This window comes from Nymphalis io, chromosome 20 (assembly GCF_905147045.1).
Source record: "Nymphalis io chromosome 20, ilAglIoxx1.1, whole genome shotgun sequence".
Taxonomy (NCBI): domain Eukaryota; kingdom Metazoa; phylum Arthropoda; class Insecta; order Lepidoptera; family Nymphalidae; genus Nymphalis; species Nymphalis io.
The window spans coordinates 6,314,737-6,331,741 of record NC_065907.1 but is presented as its reverse complement, the minus strand read 5'-3'; the positions used below and the strand labels follow the sequence as shown (position 1 = coordinate 6,331,741).

The 17,005-nt window shown below is 38.2% G+C and overlaps 2 protein-coding genes across 4 annotated transcripts in view; one reads left to right on the top strand and one right to left on the bottom strand.

Annotated features, from left to right (window-relative positions):
- The window catches only part of LOC126776300 (HEAT repeat-containing protein 5B), a 28,423-nt gene extending 15,443 nt beyond the window's left edge, over nt 1–12,980 (bottom strand). For 2 of the 3 annotated variants that reach the window (XM_050498699.1, XM_050498700.1), the window contains exons 1-18: nt 12,808–12,980; nt 12,274–12,403; nt 11,756–11,967; nt 11,377–11,524; nt 6,549–6,754; nt 5,966–6,063; nt 5,532–5,695; nt 4,720–4,853; nt 4,373–4,523; nt 3,508–3,639; nt 2,817–2,967; nt 2,363–2,551; nt 2,148–2,266; nt 1,868–2,004; nt 1,448–1,635; nt 911–1,005; nt 482–642; nt 120–294 (exon numbers count right to left, since the gene is read on the bottom strand). In XM_050498699.1, coding sequence (XP_050354656.1) covers nt 120–294; nt 482–642; nt 911–1,005; nt 1,448–1,635; nt 1,868–2,004; nt 2,148–2,266; nt 2,363–2,551; nt 2,817–2,967; nt 3,508–3,639; nt 4,373–4,523; nt 4,720–4,853; nt 5,532–5,695; nt 5,966–6,063; nt 6,549–6,754; nt 11,377–11,524; nt 11,756–11,967; nt 12,274–12,399 — 2,586 coding nt within the window. In that variant the 5' untranslated portion in view covers nt 12,400–12,403; nt 12,808–12,980. Of the gene's footprint in view, nt 1–119; nt 295–481; nt 643–910; nt 1,006–1,447; nt 1,636–1,867; nt 2,005–2,147; nt 2,267–2,362; nt 2,552–2,816; nt 2,968–3,507; nt 3,640–4,372; nt 4,524–4,719; nt 4,854–5,531; nt 5,696–5,965; nt 6,064–6,548; nt 6,755–11,376; nt 11,525–11,755; nt 11,968–12,273; nt 12,404–12,807 lie in introns of those variants that run through there. The other variant, XM_050498701.1, reaches the window with a different exon arrangement.
- An 804-nt stretch (nt 12,981–13,784) lies between these two features.
- On the top strand, nt 13,785–17,004 carry LOC126776390 (CCR4-NOT transcription complex subunit 9). The gene has a single exon (XM_050498883.1). The coding sequence runs from the start codon at nt 14,007–14,009 to the stop codon at nt 14,901–14,903; it is 897 nt and encodes a 298-aa protein (XP_050354840.1). The 5' UTR covers nt 13,785–14,006; the 3' UTR covers nt 14,904–17,004.
- The last annotated feature ends 1 nt before the right edge of the window (nt 17,005 follows it).

The following is a 17,005-nucleotide window of genomic DNA, read 5'->3' as shown; positions in this document are numbered from 1 at the left end:
TTCTGTAATTATTACTAATTATCTGTGTAATAAAGTATTTAAATATATTGTATTTAAACTATTCCTACTAAGTCTCGGCAGTTAACCGACCAAAGTCGGATGGGCAACATAAAACTTACAATAATAAGATCAGTTGCAATATTCTTCACGGCTTCTTGACCCAGTGAGCTCTTTAACTCCGCTAACGTGCGCAGCGCTAACAGTAAAGCGGTGTAGATATTGATCTGTATCGCTTCTTGTCTCGCGCCTTTAGACATCTTGATGCACTCCACGAAGTGCTCCAACATTTGTTGTCTAGAAACAATATTGTTACATGATATGCAAAACTTATTACAACACTATTGTGTACAAGCTGTGAATAATTGAAATAAATTAGTATATCTTTGTAATAATAATAATAATATAAACTTTTGTATGTTTAGTTAGATTGACAGTATTAAAAAAGACTAAAAAATAGTAAAGTCGGTTTAAAAATAGTCACCGATGCTTATTAGCGGCCCTCGCGAATATCTGCGGGAAGAGGGCTACGGACGCGTCGATGACAGCCACGCCTAACGGTTGCGCGCCCGCAGAGCGGCGGTACAGACAACACGGGTCGTGTTCCAATGCGCTTGAACCACTCGCACTCAACGGAGATATCAACTGCAACGAAAAATAAATTGAGGTATGAGTTATGACAAAGTCCATTGCAAAAATAAGAATTTGTGTATTAAATATATATATATCAATAATTTTTCAATACATTTTGATTATAATTATCTAATACTTTACCATATAGAAAAGGATATTCTTAGAATATTCCATTAATACAATTACAACTTAAACTTAAATCGCCCATTGAATTTTGATTTATCAGTTTGGCCATATTAATACATTACAATAACATTGCTCAATCTCGCATGAATAATACCTGTTCTTCTATTTCAGCGTGATCTGTATCATGGATCCAGCCTTCCTCTCCCAGGAGGATGATGTCGCGAGGATGCATCGCACTTCTTAACATACCTATAATAAAAATAAACATCTCATTAAATTCTTTGATATAAATCATTTGATTTTAATCAAATACGGTACTGTACTGAATGGCCCAGTGGTAAGAACGCGTGAATCTTATCCGATGTTCGTGGATTCAAACCCGGGCAAGCACCACGGAATTTTCATGTGCTTAATTTGTGATTATAATTCATCTCGTGCTTTTTGGTGAAGGAAAACATCGTGTCGAATTTCAATGAAATTCTGCCACATGTGTATTCCACCAACCCGCATTGGAGCAGCGTGGTAGAATAAGCTCCAAAACTTCTCCTCAAAAAGAGAAGAGGAGGCCTTTAGCCCAGCAGTGGGACATTCACAGGCTGTTACGGTTACGGTACTTATACTACTATTTTATAGTCGTGATCGATTTCGATATCTTATACGTCGTAAAAGTCATAAAAATAATTGAAATTACCGGTAGCAACATTAGCTCCGCTAGGGTCGGCCGAGCCAGCCAGCTCCGCCGCCAGTAGTCGCAGCAGCGGCGCCGCGGGAGCCGTGGCCGCCGGGCCCAGCGCCGCACACGCCTGATACAGGCGCAGGCGCAACAACGCCGCCGGCGCCTTGAGCGAGCCGCCGTAGTTGCGCACCACCGTTCCGACACTGATTGCAAACATTTACTTATTATTATATTCATGACATTTATAAATTAATATGTCATCGTATACCAGATACGTAATATATGGTGAACAGAAATAAATAAAATAAACAGAAATTGTACATTCAAATGATAAGAGCAATTTTATCCAAAAAAAAAATTTTTTAATATAATTATTGTTAATATTAATAAACGAGAATGCATATTGTATAATTTATATTAATTAAATATAATTACTTTGTCAAGACAGCAATGGCTCCATCAATAGGTTGGGTCAATCGCTTAGCAGTATCTTCGTTATTGACCAAGGAGGGACAATGAATAAGGAGACTGTGCAAGGCTGACAAGGCACCCGCTCTACCTTCTAATGTTACCTGAAATAAAAAATATATTATTTTAAATATCCAATTTTTCACCATACACCACATTCTTACTTTTCTGCACCTCATCTTCGCATATATATATCCAATATGTAAACATATACAAAATATAAAAAACAGTCGCATTTCTCACTAACCTGCCAAGTAAACGCATCACCTCTAGCTTTTTCTGACTCGAGCTCCTTGGCCGAACGGGGGAAACTGTTTCTCCATAACAGGAGCATTCGTGGTAATAAACCGCGTACGACTGGGACACCTACAACAGACAAATTTAAGTTAAGTGATATAGCAAATATTATACAGCAGATAAGTGTAGCCTTAAAAGCGTAGATTCGTTTAATAATGAACTCACCGAGGGTACAGATGGCGCCAACGATGAGCCAGCCGGCGTTGGTCCGGGCGGCGGTGAGCCGGCTGCTCTGTCCGGCCGAGCGCAGCAGCTGCTCCGCCGCGTTAAAGGCGATCTTGCCGCGCCCGTGCGGCACGCCCAGCGGCGACCACTGCACCGCACCCAGCGTGGCCGCCAGCGCCGCCGAGTAGCCTGCGACACACAATCACACAATATTAGAATTTTCTAAAAAAAATATAGTCCACTGTAAGCCAGTGTTGAGGTCGTGTATTAAAATGGACCGTTTTGCTAATTTTGAGCTCGTTTAGTACGGCGAATCCAACAGCCAAGCGATTTCGTCGGGTTCGTAAATATTACGTCACCTTATAGTTATCCAGAGCTCATTTCAATTCACTTGCTGTTTCATTAGCACGCACGGGTCAAGCCGGCGTAATGTAACCGAGAGGGGGATACAGACCGGAGATGCGGTGCGGCGTGGGGCGCGGCACGTCGAGCGCGTCGGCCGCGCGGTCCAGCAGCGGCGCCAGCAGCGCGGGCTGCGCGCGGGACACGCCGCGCAGGCACGCCGCCGCGCCCAGCCGCGCCGCCACGCACGGGTGCTCCAGCACCTGCGACACCGCGGTACTGGTTCATTGTACTTGTTTATAAAATGACAATACGAGCAACTGTCAATTATAATAAACGTTACACTGATATAGATATCTTTAACGTAAATTTATTTAAGTTCTTAGAAGCCTTAAAAAACTGTATTTGTCATATAATATCCTTATCGTATTTTTTTTGTTTTTCTGCTTTTTAAATTACTTGTTAATACTTTATTTTATATTCTTTAATACTTGCTAAATAAATTGTTCTGGTTAGGTTCACTCCATGTTTCAATGTTAAAGTGGAAACTTTGTTGGCTTATGTGAGACTTATTTTGTTATCAAATGTTTATGTGTTATATTATGCTGTATGTTTCCCAAATAAATAAATAAATAAAACGTTGATACTTTAATAAATATAAGATTTTTGTGTACCAATCAATGACATATTCTTACTATTATGGTATATGCCTAAAATATATATATATTATACTGAAATTTTCCATATTCCCGTTCTAATATATAAAGATAAAGGATTGAAATAGAAAATCGGCAATTACTAACGGAGAACACAGTGTCGAGCATGCCGAGCGACGTGTCCGCCACCAGACTGTGCACGGCCGTGCCCAGCTGCATGGACAGCTCGCCCGCCTCCGTCAGCGCGCATACCAGCAGATGCTGGCTGAACAGCGTCTCCTGGAAACATCATGGTTAGAGAGTACCTGTTTTGTAAACAGTACACCAGTTCATTAGCATCGTAAAGTACGAGCCGAGCGACTTACTTTCAAATTTAAGCAAACTTTTTAAAAGTGCTTTTCATGTTAATAATCTGTTAAGAAATTAATGTTAATTCTCAGCAAGTGTTTTGTATAATATAACTTTAAATTTAAATATCTAAATTTATAATAAGCAAATTAATATCGAAAAAGCATATAACATACACTTGTCTGCTTGTTAACAATTAAAAGTCAATTTATAAATATTTTATTGCTGTTAAGGAAACAACCAAATAAGACTTTAAAAAAAATAAAAAATATAATTGTTCTTTAAAACTTTAGACATTTGACAATATGTTAATTCCAAATAATTTCATAATGTTTTCTAAAATGGTTCTTTTAAAATGCCATGAAATTGCAAGTAAAATCGACAGTACAGAAAAAAGATATGAACGATTGATGACTTTGAAGCCCGGCTCCGAAATCTTCCACCCCCAGGTTTTAACATCGTATTTTCAAATCCGACAAACTCGCTTGGCTTGACTTTTCTAAGCTTTACGAGCTCAAAACTATCCATAGGTACACTGATAATTTTGAGCTTCAAAGTTATAATTTTCAAATATTTGGCTAAATATAATTTTAACGAATTATTTGTCGCAATAAACACAGTTTTATATGAATAATTAATTAGGATTATTAAAATTAGAAAATACCTGATTGCAGTCTTTCGCATTTTCCGGATTAAAATCGATGCTGTTCATTTGTTTAGCAACGATTTGAATAATCTCCCGGCACGCTGACGCTTGAGCTTTCTCACCCAACATCTTGCCCAGAGTGTTTCTCAATATATAGTTTATACATTTTCTGGAAAAAATAATACAGTTCCGTTTATAATGGGTAACTAATGATTATGGGTCCAAGTTCGTCAGTTATTCTACTGCTGTACAACAAGACATTTTATTGCTGGGTTTAGGTGAAGAGTTAGTGAGTCTATGTGCTTTTTGGTTAGCAGGCACATTAAAGGTGTATTAATGTTATAATATAAAGAGGATATTGTTACCTCGAGTACACGGCATCGACATGGGAGCTGGCGGCCTTGGGGTTGGCGACCAAGTCTAACACATGTGTAAGGAACGTCGTCATATTGCGTTCCAACCACACTCCGCCCATATTCTGGACAAATACTACATACGCCTGGAAAAAAATTTTGGTAGCTTTATGTTTCAATCTTACCGTAATAGCCTGTGAATATCCCACTGCTGGGCTAAAGATCTCCTCTCCTCTTATTGAGGAGAAGGTTAGGAGCTTATTCCACCACGCTGCTCCAATGCGGGTTGGTGGAATACACATGTGGCAGAATTTCAGTGAAATTAGACACATGTTTTCCTTCACCGTACAGCACGAGATGAATTATAATCACAAATTAAGCACATAAAAATTCAGCGGTGCCTGCCCGGGTTTGAACCCACGATCATCGGTTAAAATTCACGCGTTCTTACCACTGGGCCCTCTCGGCTCTCTTCAATCTTAATACTTGTAGAATGATACAAACGTGCTTGTAAGGGCCCACTAAAATCTACGTATTAGCTTATACATAATGAATATAATTTATTAATTAAAGCGTCAATTCCATGACAAAGTTGTTTGTTTGTCTTTACCACAAGAGGTGTGGTTGGAAGAGGCTAAAAATAATGTTTCTAAATCTATTCAAGATTATTAGAAATCAAAATTATTAGAATGGGTTTTGCTATTAATACATTTATATATTGTAGTAAAAATATATATAAAATTAAATATATAATTCTCTACTAAATACTACACAAATACTTCCAAAAATACTATTGAGATATTTACAAAATAAAATGTACATACATGTGTTACACAAACGCGAACTTCTCTGTTCACTCCCGAACCAGATTTGATGATCTCGCCTTTCAAAAATGACGTCCCGCCTCTGAGGAATGCGCCCATCAGTAGATTTAGCGCTTCGTCTAGTGACATAACGTTCTTCGGTGGATCTTTTTTGTTTTGTTGCACTGAAAACATAAAATTTAAATTGAATACTTCAAGTAATTTCACATGTCATTTAAGTTACAGCAGAGCTAATTTTTATTGTTATCATAAATATTATACATATATAAGAATCCATCATTGTTATGAATCAATAATAAAAACATCAGTATTATATTTTGCTTAAGTAATTATCTAATTTAAATAAATAAATGTTGTTACAATTTGCATCTGATTTTATTATTTATTAGTATATAGCAAAAGCGCAGCAATAGTTTATAAGGCATATCTTTTACCTGGTTGCATTCCTATTTTAGTCTTAGTATTGATGTTCGTTATTTCACCAGCTTGAGTAGCTGCTATAAGGGCGCCCAGAAGTTCAGCAACAGCACATCTAAACAACAACAATTTTAAATTGAAGCAGCGGCATTTATAATATTAGTGTGAATACCATCATGACGAGCCGGTTGGCGTGGTTGGTGGATGCTTGCCTTTCACGCCGAAGGTTGTGGGTTCGATTCCCACCCAGGACAGACATTTGTGTGCATGAACATGTCTGTTTGTCCTGATTCTGGGTGTAATTATCTATATAAGTATGTATTTACAAAAGAAAAGTAGTATATGTAGTATATCAGTTGTCTGGTTTCCATAGCACAAGCTCTGTACAAGCTTAATTTGGGAGCAGATGGCCGTGTGTGAAAAATGTCCCAGGATATTATTATATTATTATTATTACCATCAATATCGTTATTATTTATTTTATTCGATATCTAGTATGGAAGAGTTATAGGAGATGTGTCATTGACTTTGGAGGCGAGTTTTTAACAACATTAATTCCCTAACATTTCTTAAATGCCCGAGCGGTGTCCGCCGGCTCACCTCAGGGGATAGTCGCTGGGATGCGCGGCGCGCAGACAGGCCGCGGCGATGGCGTCGACGTCGGCGGGCGCGAGGCGCAGCAGCGGCAGCATGTGGCGCAGCGCGTGCGCCGCCGCCGCGCGCACGCCGCCCGCGCGCTCGCTGAGCAGCGCGCTGCGCGCCGCGCGCGACACCTCCCGCAGCGCCGTGCCCATGCCCACGCAGATCTAAGTTTGTTTATTTATTTTATTTATTTTTTTTATTTTGAACAAATTATATATATCTTAAACACTATTTACGATAGTAGCTCCAATAGTATAATACTGTGTCGTAGCTACTGACGCCCTCCAATTCGACAGCACATTTATTTATTATTTGTTCATTGCAAACATACCAATCAAATATCATTTAATTTAACAAAATATAATATTTTTTTTTTTTATAGAATAGGAAGGTGGACGAGCATATGGGCCACCTGATGGTAAGTGGTCACCAAACGCCCTTAGACATTGGCATTTTAAGAAATGTCAACCATCGCTTATAGCCAATGCGCCACCAACCTTGGGAACTAAGATTTTATGTCCCTTGTGCCTGTAATTACACTGGCTCACTCACCCTTCAAACCGGAACACAACAATATCAAGTATTGCTGTTTTGCGGTAGAATATCTGATGAGTGGGTGGTACCTACCCAGACGAGCTTGCACAAAGCCCTACCACCAGTGTATGTTATACATCTAAATATATATATACTATAGGGAAGGGATGGGGTAGGAAGGAAAAATAAGTTAGGTTAGATTAGGGTTAGGGTTATATTGATCGTTTTAGTAATAATTCAGTCTCATCGTAGCCCAAATCCAATCAAAGCCTGATTTCTGTCGTGGAGTACCGGCTTAGAATAGTACTCCCCCAATCTCATCCCGTGGGTGTCGTAAGAGGCGACTGAGGGACGGGGAAAAGGGGGGATGGGCAGCAGCGTCCCCCCTCCCATAAACATTTTACCCCCTACTGCGCTCGCCAACACGCCTGCCCAGCGCGGCGAGTATGGGCAAACCCCTCCCTAAATGGCAGATGCGCCCAAAAAAAGGCCCCCAGTTACCGGCAAGCCCGCTAGGCCCGACCAAGGTAGCGGTCGCGGTATCGGCAGGGCAGGGGGTGCTAAGAATCACCGGTTCACGGCAGGCTACCGTATAAAACGACTGAAAATAGCAACGTATAATGGACGCTCGATGAGGCTGGACCATCACCTCGCCGAATTAGAAGTAGAGTTAAGTCATATAAACTGGCATATACTGGGGTTATCTGAAGTCCGAAGACAGGGGGAGGACACGATAACTCTAGAGTCCGGTAACTTACTCTACTTCCGCGAAGGTGATAACCTCTCCCAGGGTGGTGTCGGTTTTCTAGTCAAAAAGGATCTCATTAGCAGCATTGTGGAAATCAGTAGTGTGTCGAACCGGGTAGCGTACCTTGTCCTAAAACTTTCCGACAGGTACTCCCTGAAGGTTGTACAGGTATATGCGCCAACTTCGACATACTCTGATGATGTGGTCGAAGCGATGTACGAGGACATCGCAAAGGCCTTCAACGACACCTCGAGGGCCCACTACAATGTTGTTATGGGAGACTTTAATGCTAAAGTGGGAGTACAAGATAGCGGTGAATCGAAAGTCGGACCTTACGGCTTGGGCTGCAGAAATCACAGGGGGCAAATGCTGGTAAACTTTCTCGAAGCGCAGGGGCTTTTTTTGATGAATTCTTTCTTTCAAAAGAAGCCTCAGAGGAGGTGGACCTGGCGAAGCCCCGATAACGTGACAAGGAACGAGATAGACTTTATCATCTCGAATAAAAGGCACATATTTAGAGATGTTTCAGTGATCAACAGGTTTAATACCGGAAGTGATCACCGCTTGGTTCGAGGCACTCTAAATATCAACTTAAAAGCCGAAAGATCGAGAATGATGAGGTCTACTCTCCGACCTACCATGCTCCAAGCTGCTCAAGGCTCCGAAAAGTTCCAAATGGAACTTCAAAATCAATTCACCGCGTTGGAAACCATAAGCAGCATTGATGAGAGAACCGACACGCTGGTCAAAATACTGCAAAACACATCCCGCAAGTGTTTTCCGCCACAGAGAAGAGACAACGCACCAAAACTCTCTGCTGAGACACTCGAGCTCATGAGAAAACGACGAGAACTACCATCGTTTTTGTCAGATAAGGCCTTAAACCGAACAATAAAAACGCTGACGCGACGCGATCTCCGACGCTCCAATACCCGTGCCATCAAGGCTGCGATTGAGCAAAATCGGGGATCGAAAGTGTTCGCTCGCAAGTTTGGGAGGCCGCGTCTGACAAAACTTAAAACTGAAAATGGTGGGGTCGTTACCTCTAGGCCTGAGATTATCGGAGAAGTAGAGAGGTTTTATGGGCAGTTGTTCTCTTCAAGATCGGATAAACCCATGGGAATCAGTATTGATGACCAGCGCGCCCCTCTTATGCGCCATTACTCCGAGGAGCTCCCGGTCGTTGACCAAGGAGAGATTAGGGCGGCTCTAGAACAGCTTAAAAACAACAAATCTCCGGGAGATGACGGAATCACAACAGAGTTGCTTAAGGCAGGCGGGACTCCGGTCCTGAAAGAGCTAGCAAGCCTCTTTAATTCCGTCATCCAACATGGCAAGACCCCGGAAACGTGGAGCGGGAGTGAGGTGGTACTGTTTTTCAAGAAAGGTGATAAAACCCTCTTGAAAAACTACAGACCAATCTCCCTCCTGAGTCACGTGTATAAGCTGTTCTCAAGAGTCGTCACGAACCGTCTCGCCAGACGACTTGACGAGTTCCAGCCCCCAGAGCAAGCCGGCTTTCGATCAGGCTACAGCACCGTGGACCACATCCATACTGTTCGGCAGATTGTGCAGAAGACCGAAGAGTACAATCAGCCGCTGTGTATGGCATTTGTGGACTACGAGAAAGCCTTCGACTCCATCGAAACCTGGGCAGTGCTCGACTCATTGCAGAGATGTCATATCGATTGGAGATATATCGAGGTACTGAGATGTCTGTACAACGCCGCTACAATGACTGTCCACATCCAGGACTGTAAGACGAAGGCGATCCAATTGCGCAGAGGGGTGAGACAGGGGGATGTAATATCCCCGAAACTGTTCACCAACGCGTTGGAAGACGTTTTCAAAACGCTGGATTGGACTAGGTATGGAGTCAATGTAAACGGCGAGTACATCTCACACCTTCGATTTGCCGACGATATCGTCATCATAGCAGAGTCGCTGGAACAACTCACCGAAATGCTGCGTAGCCTAGGCGAGTCTTCCCGGTGTGTCGGTCTCGGCATGAACTTGGACAAGACCAAGGTCATGTTCAATAGGCATGTCGTGCCGGGACCGATATACGTCGAGGGGAAACCTCTCGAAGTTGTTAGTGAATATACCTACCTAGGACAGATAATACAAGTCGATAGGAACAACTTCGAGAAGGAAGCCGATCGAAGAATTCGCTTGGGATGGGCAGCATTTGGCAACCTTCGTCAAGTCCTCAAGTCGTCTATACCGCAATGTTTGAAGACGAAAGTCTTCAACCAATGCGTCTTACCTGCCATGACATACGGTGCCGAAACGTGGACACTAACTGCGGGACTAGTCCACAAATTCAAAGTCGCTCAGCGTGCTATGGAGCGAGCTATGCTCGGAGTATCTTTGAAGGATAAGATCAGAAATGAGATTATCCGGAAAAGAACCGGAGTCACCGACATAGCTTGCAAAATTAGCAGGCTGAAGTGGCAGTGGGCTGGTCACGTATGTCGTAGGACCGATGGCCGTTGGAGCAGACGAGTCCTAGAGTGGAGACCGCGAATCGGCAAGCGCAGCGTAGGGCGCCCGCCAGCCAGGTGGACCGACGACCTTAAGAAGGTGGCGGGCACCAACTGGATGCGGAAGGCGGAGGACAGGGAGCTTTGGCGCACCTTGGGAGAGGCCTATGTTCAGCAGTGGACAACGATTGGCTGTTGATTGATTGATTGTAGCCCAAATTGAGAAGCCAGTTGGTCATTTGCATTTTACACTGGTAAGTCATAAGTGAGAAAATATTGACCTTCTTATTTAGTTATGTTCACGCTCTATATATTTTTAACGCGTTATAAGCACATATCATTTAAGCGGTGGTAGGGGGTATGTGCATCTCATCTATGTAGGTACCGTTAAAACATTAGTTTTCACAGAACCAACCATTAATACTTTCTATTGTTGTGCTGTGCTGCTGTGAGCCAGTGTAATTATAGGCACATTATAGATCCCATGTAACCGTAACAGCCTGTGAATGTCCCACTGCTGGGCTAAAGGCCTCCGCACCTCTTTTTTTTTTTGAGGAGAAGGTTTGGAGCTTATTCCACCACGCTGCTCCAATGCGGGTTGGTGGAATACACATGTGGCAGAATTTCAGTGAAATTAGACACATGCAGGTTTCCTCACGATGTTTTCCTTCACCGTCAAGCACGAGATGAATTATAATCACAAATTAGATCCCATGGTTAACGGTGTATTGACGATATAAAGATTAATATCAGCGCCACTTTCTATGGCGGAAGGTTACCACTCACCATCATCACACTGATTCGTCAACTTTCCTTAAATACTTGGACTATCCAGAACCGTTTTTGTAATTTATAAATAAATAGACATAGTGTGTATTGTTATTTGTCTAAAGATTGTGTACATCCAAAAATGAACAGTAAGCCTAATACAGAATATTTAAATTACTAATGATTTATAACTTGAATAATAGATATATCACTTATGTACAATTTCTATTTTCGATCGCTAATAATACAATACCTTATCAAGTGTGTTCATAATCTCCAGGCGGGTTTGGGACTCGGAGCTTTTCATTGACCTCACAAGAGTTGTTACTGTCTCTTCATAGGAACGCCCCATCATTCTCCCCAATTTTTCGTACATACTTCCAAGACAACATATCGCAGCTCTGTAACAAATGCGCATTATACGGTAACAAACAGATAGACGAAAATTTTAAAAATTGTGTTTTTGCCTCTGTCTCAATTACAATGACAGTGACATGGCAATAACATATTTTTTATATGTGCACGTACATATATCCAAAATGATATAAAATAATAAATTATATGTTTAAATATTTTTTAACTGAATTTGTAATTAAACTGGAACAGTAATGGAATAAAGAATTTAAACTTACAGTCTGGTTGGCAGATATGATGGTGAGTCATCCTTGACTTTTATTATATCATTACATTTGTTGACAGTATCGAACAGCAGGAATGTATCGCCAACAGAGAAGAGCGTAGCTAGGCATCTTGCGAGAAGTCGACGAGCTGGCGCACCAAGGTTTTCACGAAGTAGACTCACTAACTGTGCTACCAATTTTTGTTGACAGTTTTTGAGGTCTGACTGTGAAGATAATAAGCAAAATAATTTAAAGCTTAACTAAACACTGTTGCGAAAATTATAAGAAAAAGAATATTAGATCTTTTAGAAAAAAATTAGATGTTTGATAAAATCAAGAAAAACAATGTACACAAGATTAGATTAAGTTACAACTAATCAAAGTAAAAGTAAATATTAAATTATAATATTTCGAATACATTACAAGTTGTGACATTTTCCACTGAATGCAATTATCATTTTACTGTTTTATTTTTAATAAGGATTAAAATATATATATAACCTAATTTAGTTTAGTAACAAAATAATTACCTTATGTGCAGCAACAAGGACTTTGTCAAGAAACCTTAGCCATTCAAATATAAAATGTGGCTTCTTGTCATCTGGCAACTGCTGCAAAGCAGCCTCATTCAGCGTCAGTGAATGTGATACTTCCATAATTCTAAAAAATATTCTCAATTGTGATAAATGTATACTTTTATTAACACAGAACTAATGTCTTTTACCTAAGGTAGTGTTTTATTGTAGTTAAATAAATATAACAATGTGTATGATAAAGAGTGAGTATTAAAAAAGTATTTTAATACTGTAATAATTGAACCCTTCCTTTAATTTCTCACTAATTAGCCGACCTTCATAATAACTGCTGAAATCGTAACATATAGTTCGCTTTGTGGGTCGCAATCGTAAACAATGGCGTCATCCATGAATCAGATGTTCGCATTGTGAGTGATTAGTGAAATTAAGTACATCATATAAAGTAGCTGTCTATTACTTTTTTCACTGTATAGATCCAAAAACTTAACTTTTACTTAATTATATTTGTCAAATGTTATAAATACTTACCAAACTATACCCTTTAAACTTATATGAACATAATTAAGTGACTATGACAAAATTAATGTGTCGAAATACCAAAAAAATAATAATTTCAGAACAATTCTTCTGACCTAAAGTCTTAAAAAATCCTAAATAAATTTATAATTAAAGCGAAACCACGGTTAATAGCATCAAGACACCCACTGTCATTTTGACAACACCTGATGTTTGAATAAACTTTTAAGTTTAACTTTAATTACAGATTATTAATGTATGCTGCAAATGGCATATAACATATAATATCTAGTAGCAATCGCTAGCAATCAGTGAAATTTAAGTTCCTCTTTGTGACTTGATTACTCAAATAATCATGAATAAAAATAAATTAGAATTTAAAAATAATGATTCTGTTTTAATTGAGTTGTAGCGTTTTTTCTTTGATCAGTAGATAACCACTGACTAACTACATACCAACCACCAGCTAAACAATGAAGGCTTAAGCCTGCAATTGCCAAAGATACCTCTTAATTAATTTAATAAAAATTATAAAAGTATATTATTATAAATGAATCTTAGGTTTGTACAAATGATTTATTACTAATCTAATCCATTTTACAAGTGTGTTCTAAAGATATTGATTTTATCAACATTTCATAAACTTACATTACAATACATGTTTATGAATAGTTAATTATATAAAATCAGGTAAAACATTTAACTTGAAAAATGTTATAGCATTATTTAGATAAATTATGTAGATACATAAATAAATTTAAGCAAAACCATTAGAAATAATACTTTTGGACAAGAATGTTCCTAAGCTTCCATTCCATTTTATTATTAACCTTTTTTTATTTTTTTACTTATTAGTGGGTAAACTATATTTAATAACTTACATAAACCTTATTATAATTTTTGTGTAAAAAATTGTAATATACAGACTAATCGACTATTACTATTGCTCGATGTTTGACAATCAAAAGCTTAAAAAGGAACGTCCTTATTCAACGACTGCTGGCGTGTGATTACCGATTTTATTAAATTGTTACATTTGTCAATAATTATTAATGTTTTTAAGGCCGTTTACTATATAAATATAACGGATTTTTTTGATTATATTTCAATTTCATCAGATACAAACAGAAAAGAAATTAAAGTGGTATTTTAAATATATCATGTGAATATCAAGTTGTCTTTTAAACATTACTAAATAAAATCGAGCTTTAATGAATAATAATATGAGCGCCCAGCAGAGCCCGGCTAATATGCAGGCCGTCGTAGATAGGGAAAAGATATACTCATGGATTTTGGAACTATGTAACCCAGAAACTCGTGAGAATGCTCTCTTAGAACTAAGTAAAAAGCGTGAAGTCGTACCAGATTTGGCGCCTATGCTGTGGCACAGTTTCGGTACAATTGCAGCACTTTTACAAGAAATTACCAATATCTACGTGGCTATGATACCACCTACACTCACAGCTCATCAGAGTAACAGAGTTTGCAATGCTTTAGCATTAATGCAGTGCGTCGCATCTCACCCTGAAACGAGATCAGCTTTTCTTCAAGCACATGTTCCATTGTTTCTTTACCCTTTTCTACACACTGTTTCTAAAACTCGTCCATTTGAATATCTAAGACTAACTAGTTTGGGTGTAATTGGAGCTCTAGTGAAAACTGATGAACAAGAAGTGATCACTTTCCTGTTAACTACTGAGATTATACCATTATGTTTACGCATTATGGAAAATGGTTCAGAACTGTCAAAGACTGTGGCAACATTTATATTACAGAAAATTTTACTAGATGACAGTGGTTTGAGTTATATTTGCCAAACCTATGATAGATTTTCACATGTAGCTATGATCTTAGGAAAAATGGTTTTATCACTAGCCAAAGATCCATCTGCAAGGTTGCTAAAACATGTGGTTCGCTGCTACCTCCGTCTTTCTGATAACCCCAGAGCACGAGAAGCATTAAGGCAGTGCCTTCCAGACCAATTGCGGGATGCAACATTCACAGCATGTCTTCAAGAAGATAATTCTACTAAGCATTGGTTAGCACAATTGATTAAAAATCTTGAAGCCCAGCCACCCCCTGCCAGTCCAGCCCAACAGAATATGTGAGATTTAAATATACGTAGGTTTTCTCATTACAAAGTCTTTAAAATGTAAAAGAATTACATTTTATACTATTGTAATGGTTAACCTATACCTGTGATCAAGAGTGATTACAACTAAACAAAACTTTTAATGAAATATGTTATAGTGGGATAAAATAATTGAAACTGTCAAACCTTTTTGTTTTCATAATTTTTAGCCGTCATATAGATATAGTTAACATGTGCCTGAATGTGCAAATTCAAAACAAGTGTTTTTATCCTATAGCTATGAATTAAGTAAAATATTCTAGATAAAAGTTATATGAATTTGCACTGTTTAACTTGTCTTTGCTAGTAAATCTTATTAATTGACATTCAAATGATTTAATAGTATTAAAACAAAGAAATATTAGCCACATGTTGCAATCAATGTATTATTTCTCTAGATATAAAACAAGAAAGCACTAATTTTGTATACTGTAGTAGAGTGAACTACTAATAAAAGTTTTCATATTGAAATATTTAGACTTTTAATTATTATCTTATGGTTACGAGGGTGTGATAAATAGTTGCTTCATTTGCAACATATTACTAGTAGTCAAATAAGAAATTAATGTTAAATGTATTAAATCGCCAACTTGTAGTGGTAAACAGCTATGCACGGACAGGGTTTACATGTATGTTGGCAACAAAAGAAATTCATACATTTGTCATCATTACTGCAGGTAATGATTTAATTAAATATTAAAGTTTAGTTTAGCTGTATATCCTCTTCGTGCAATACTGAGATGTTATGATATGACCGGCAGTATTTCACTAAGCCAATATGTAAATTAAATGTAAAGTCATATAAATTGTGTGTAGTATAACATATGTAACAATGTTGTGTTTAAATGACTAATAACTTGATTTTTTTTTATTTTTTTTTATATGCGCCGGGATGGCAAATGACTCAACTCCACCTGATGGTAAGTGGTAGTAGAGTCCAAACGCGACGACGGCCAGTACAGTCGGGAAGAATGTTCTGTACTAGCCGTCCCTGCCTTGCCGGCCCGCAAGATGCCTCTTCACGCCTCGTTAAAGGCACCCTTTTTTGATACTGTAACATAGCAATATATACATAATATATCAATAATGTATTAAATGGGATAAGCAATTGATATACAAAAATAATTTATTTAATATTGTAATAGTTAGAAATCTGGGCCTCTAATAGGATAATTTGATAAAGCCCAGTGCTTTGCACTAACATATCTTAATTTGGAAGGTTTTGATATAACTGATTTTTCTATGTGAATTTTAAAATCATCTTGATGTAAAGCAGGTTTTGCTGTAATCTTCTTTTTCAATCTGTTTGAATCAATACTGTCTTTTATTTTTATTGTTGTTTTAGACTTGGATTTATGAGAGCTACCTTTTAATATACCATTAAAATTATCTTTAAATTGAGTTCCACAGCTTACTGTCTCTATACACTGTGTACAAGATTTATCTAAAATAGAATAGTTCTTTCTTCCTGAAGTTTGTATTTCTTTAGAGCTCCCTCTTGCATGAAGGCATTTACAAGGTATGTTATGATCTCGTTTATGAATTAAAGTTACACAATTGTTATCACACCTTAAAGGTCCAGAGAAAAGAGTGTTAATAGCTGAATGGACTAAATTCTTTTTAGTTTGTTTATCACCAATTCTCAATCGAGGTGTAACAAGGCCAGTGATACGTGGTGATTCAAATTTATTTGTTTTCTTCTTCTCTGTTTGTAAATTTTGTTTTGGTTTAACATTATTCCTTACATTAGTATTTGTGTTAACTGATTTTTCTAAAAATACCACCTTTCTGCTCTCATTGGATGATGGTTTTAAAATAGGATCCACAATGTCATTGCAAAGTTTTCGGGCTATTACAGACATCTGTAGCTTTTCTGAATAAATTGGTAATTTCAAACCTTAAGTTATTAACAGGTTAAACATTGTAATGGTTTTTGGTAAGTAAAAATTTTAACCTACATTTTGAAATACATTGAATATTGTCAGTTAGATTTTATTATGTCAAGATTTTACTACAACCTTTTTTGTATAAAATTGTTTATTAAACTATAGCAAGAAAATAAAATAATACCTACCCTGC

Coding starts and splice junctions, on each gene's coding strand:
- LOC126776390 (XM_050498883.1), top strand. CDS start 14,007: ATGAATAATAATATGAGCGCCCAGCAGAGCCCGGCTAATATGCAGGCC.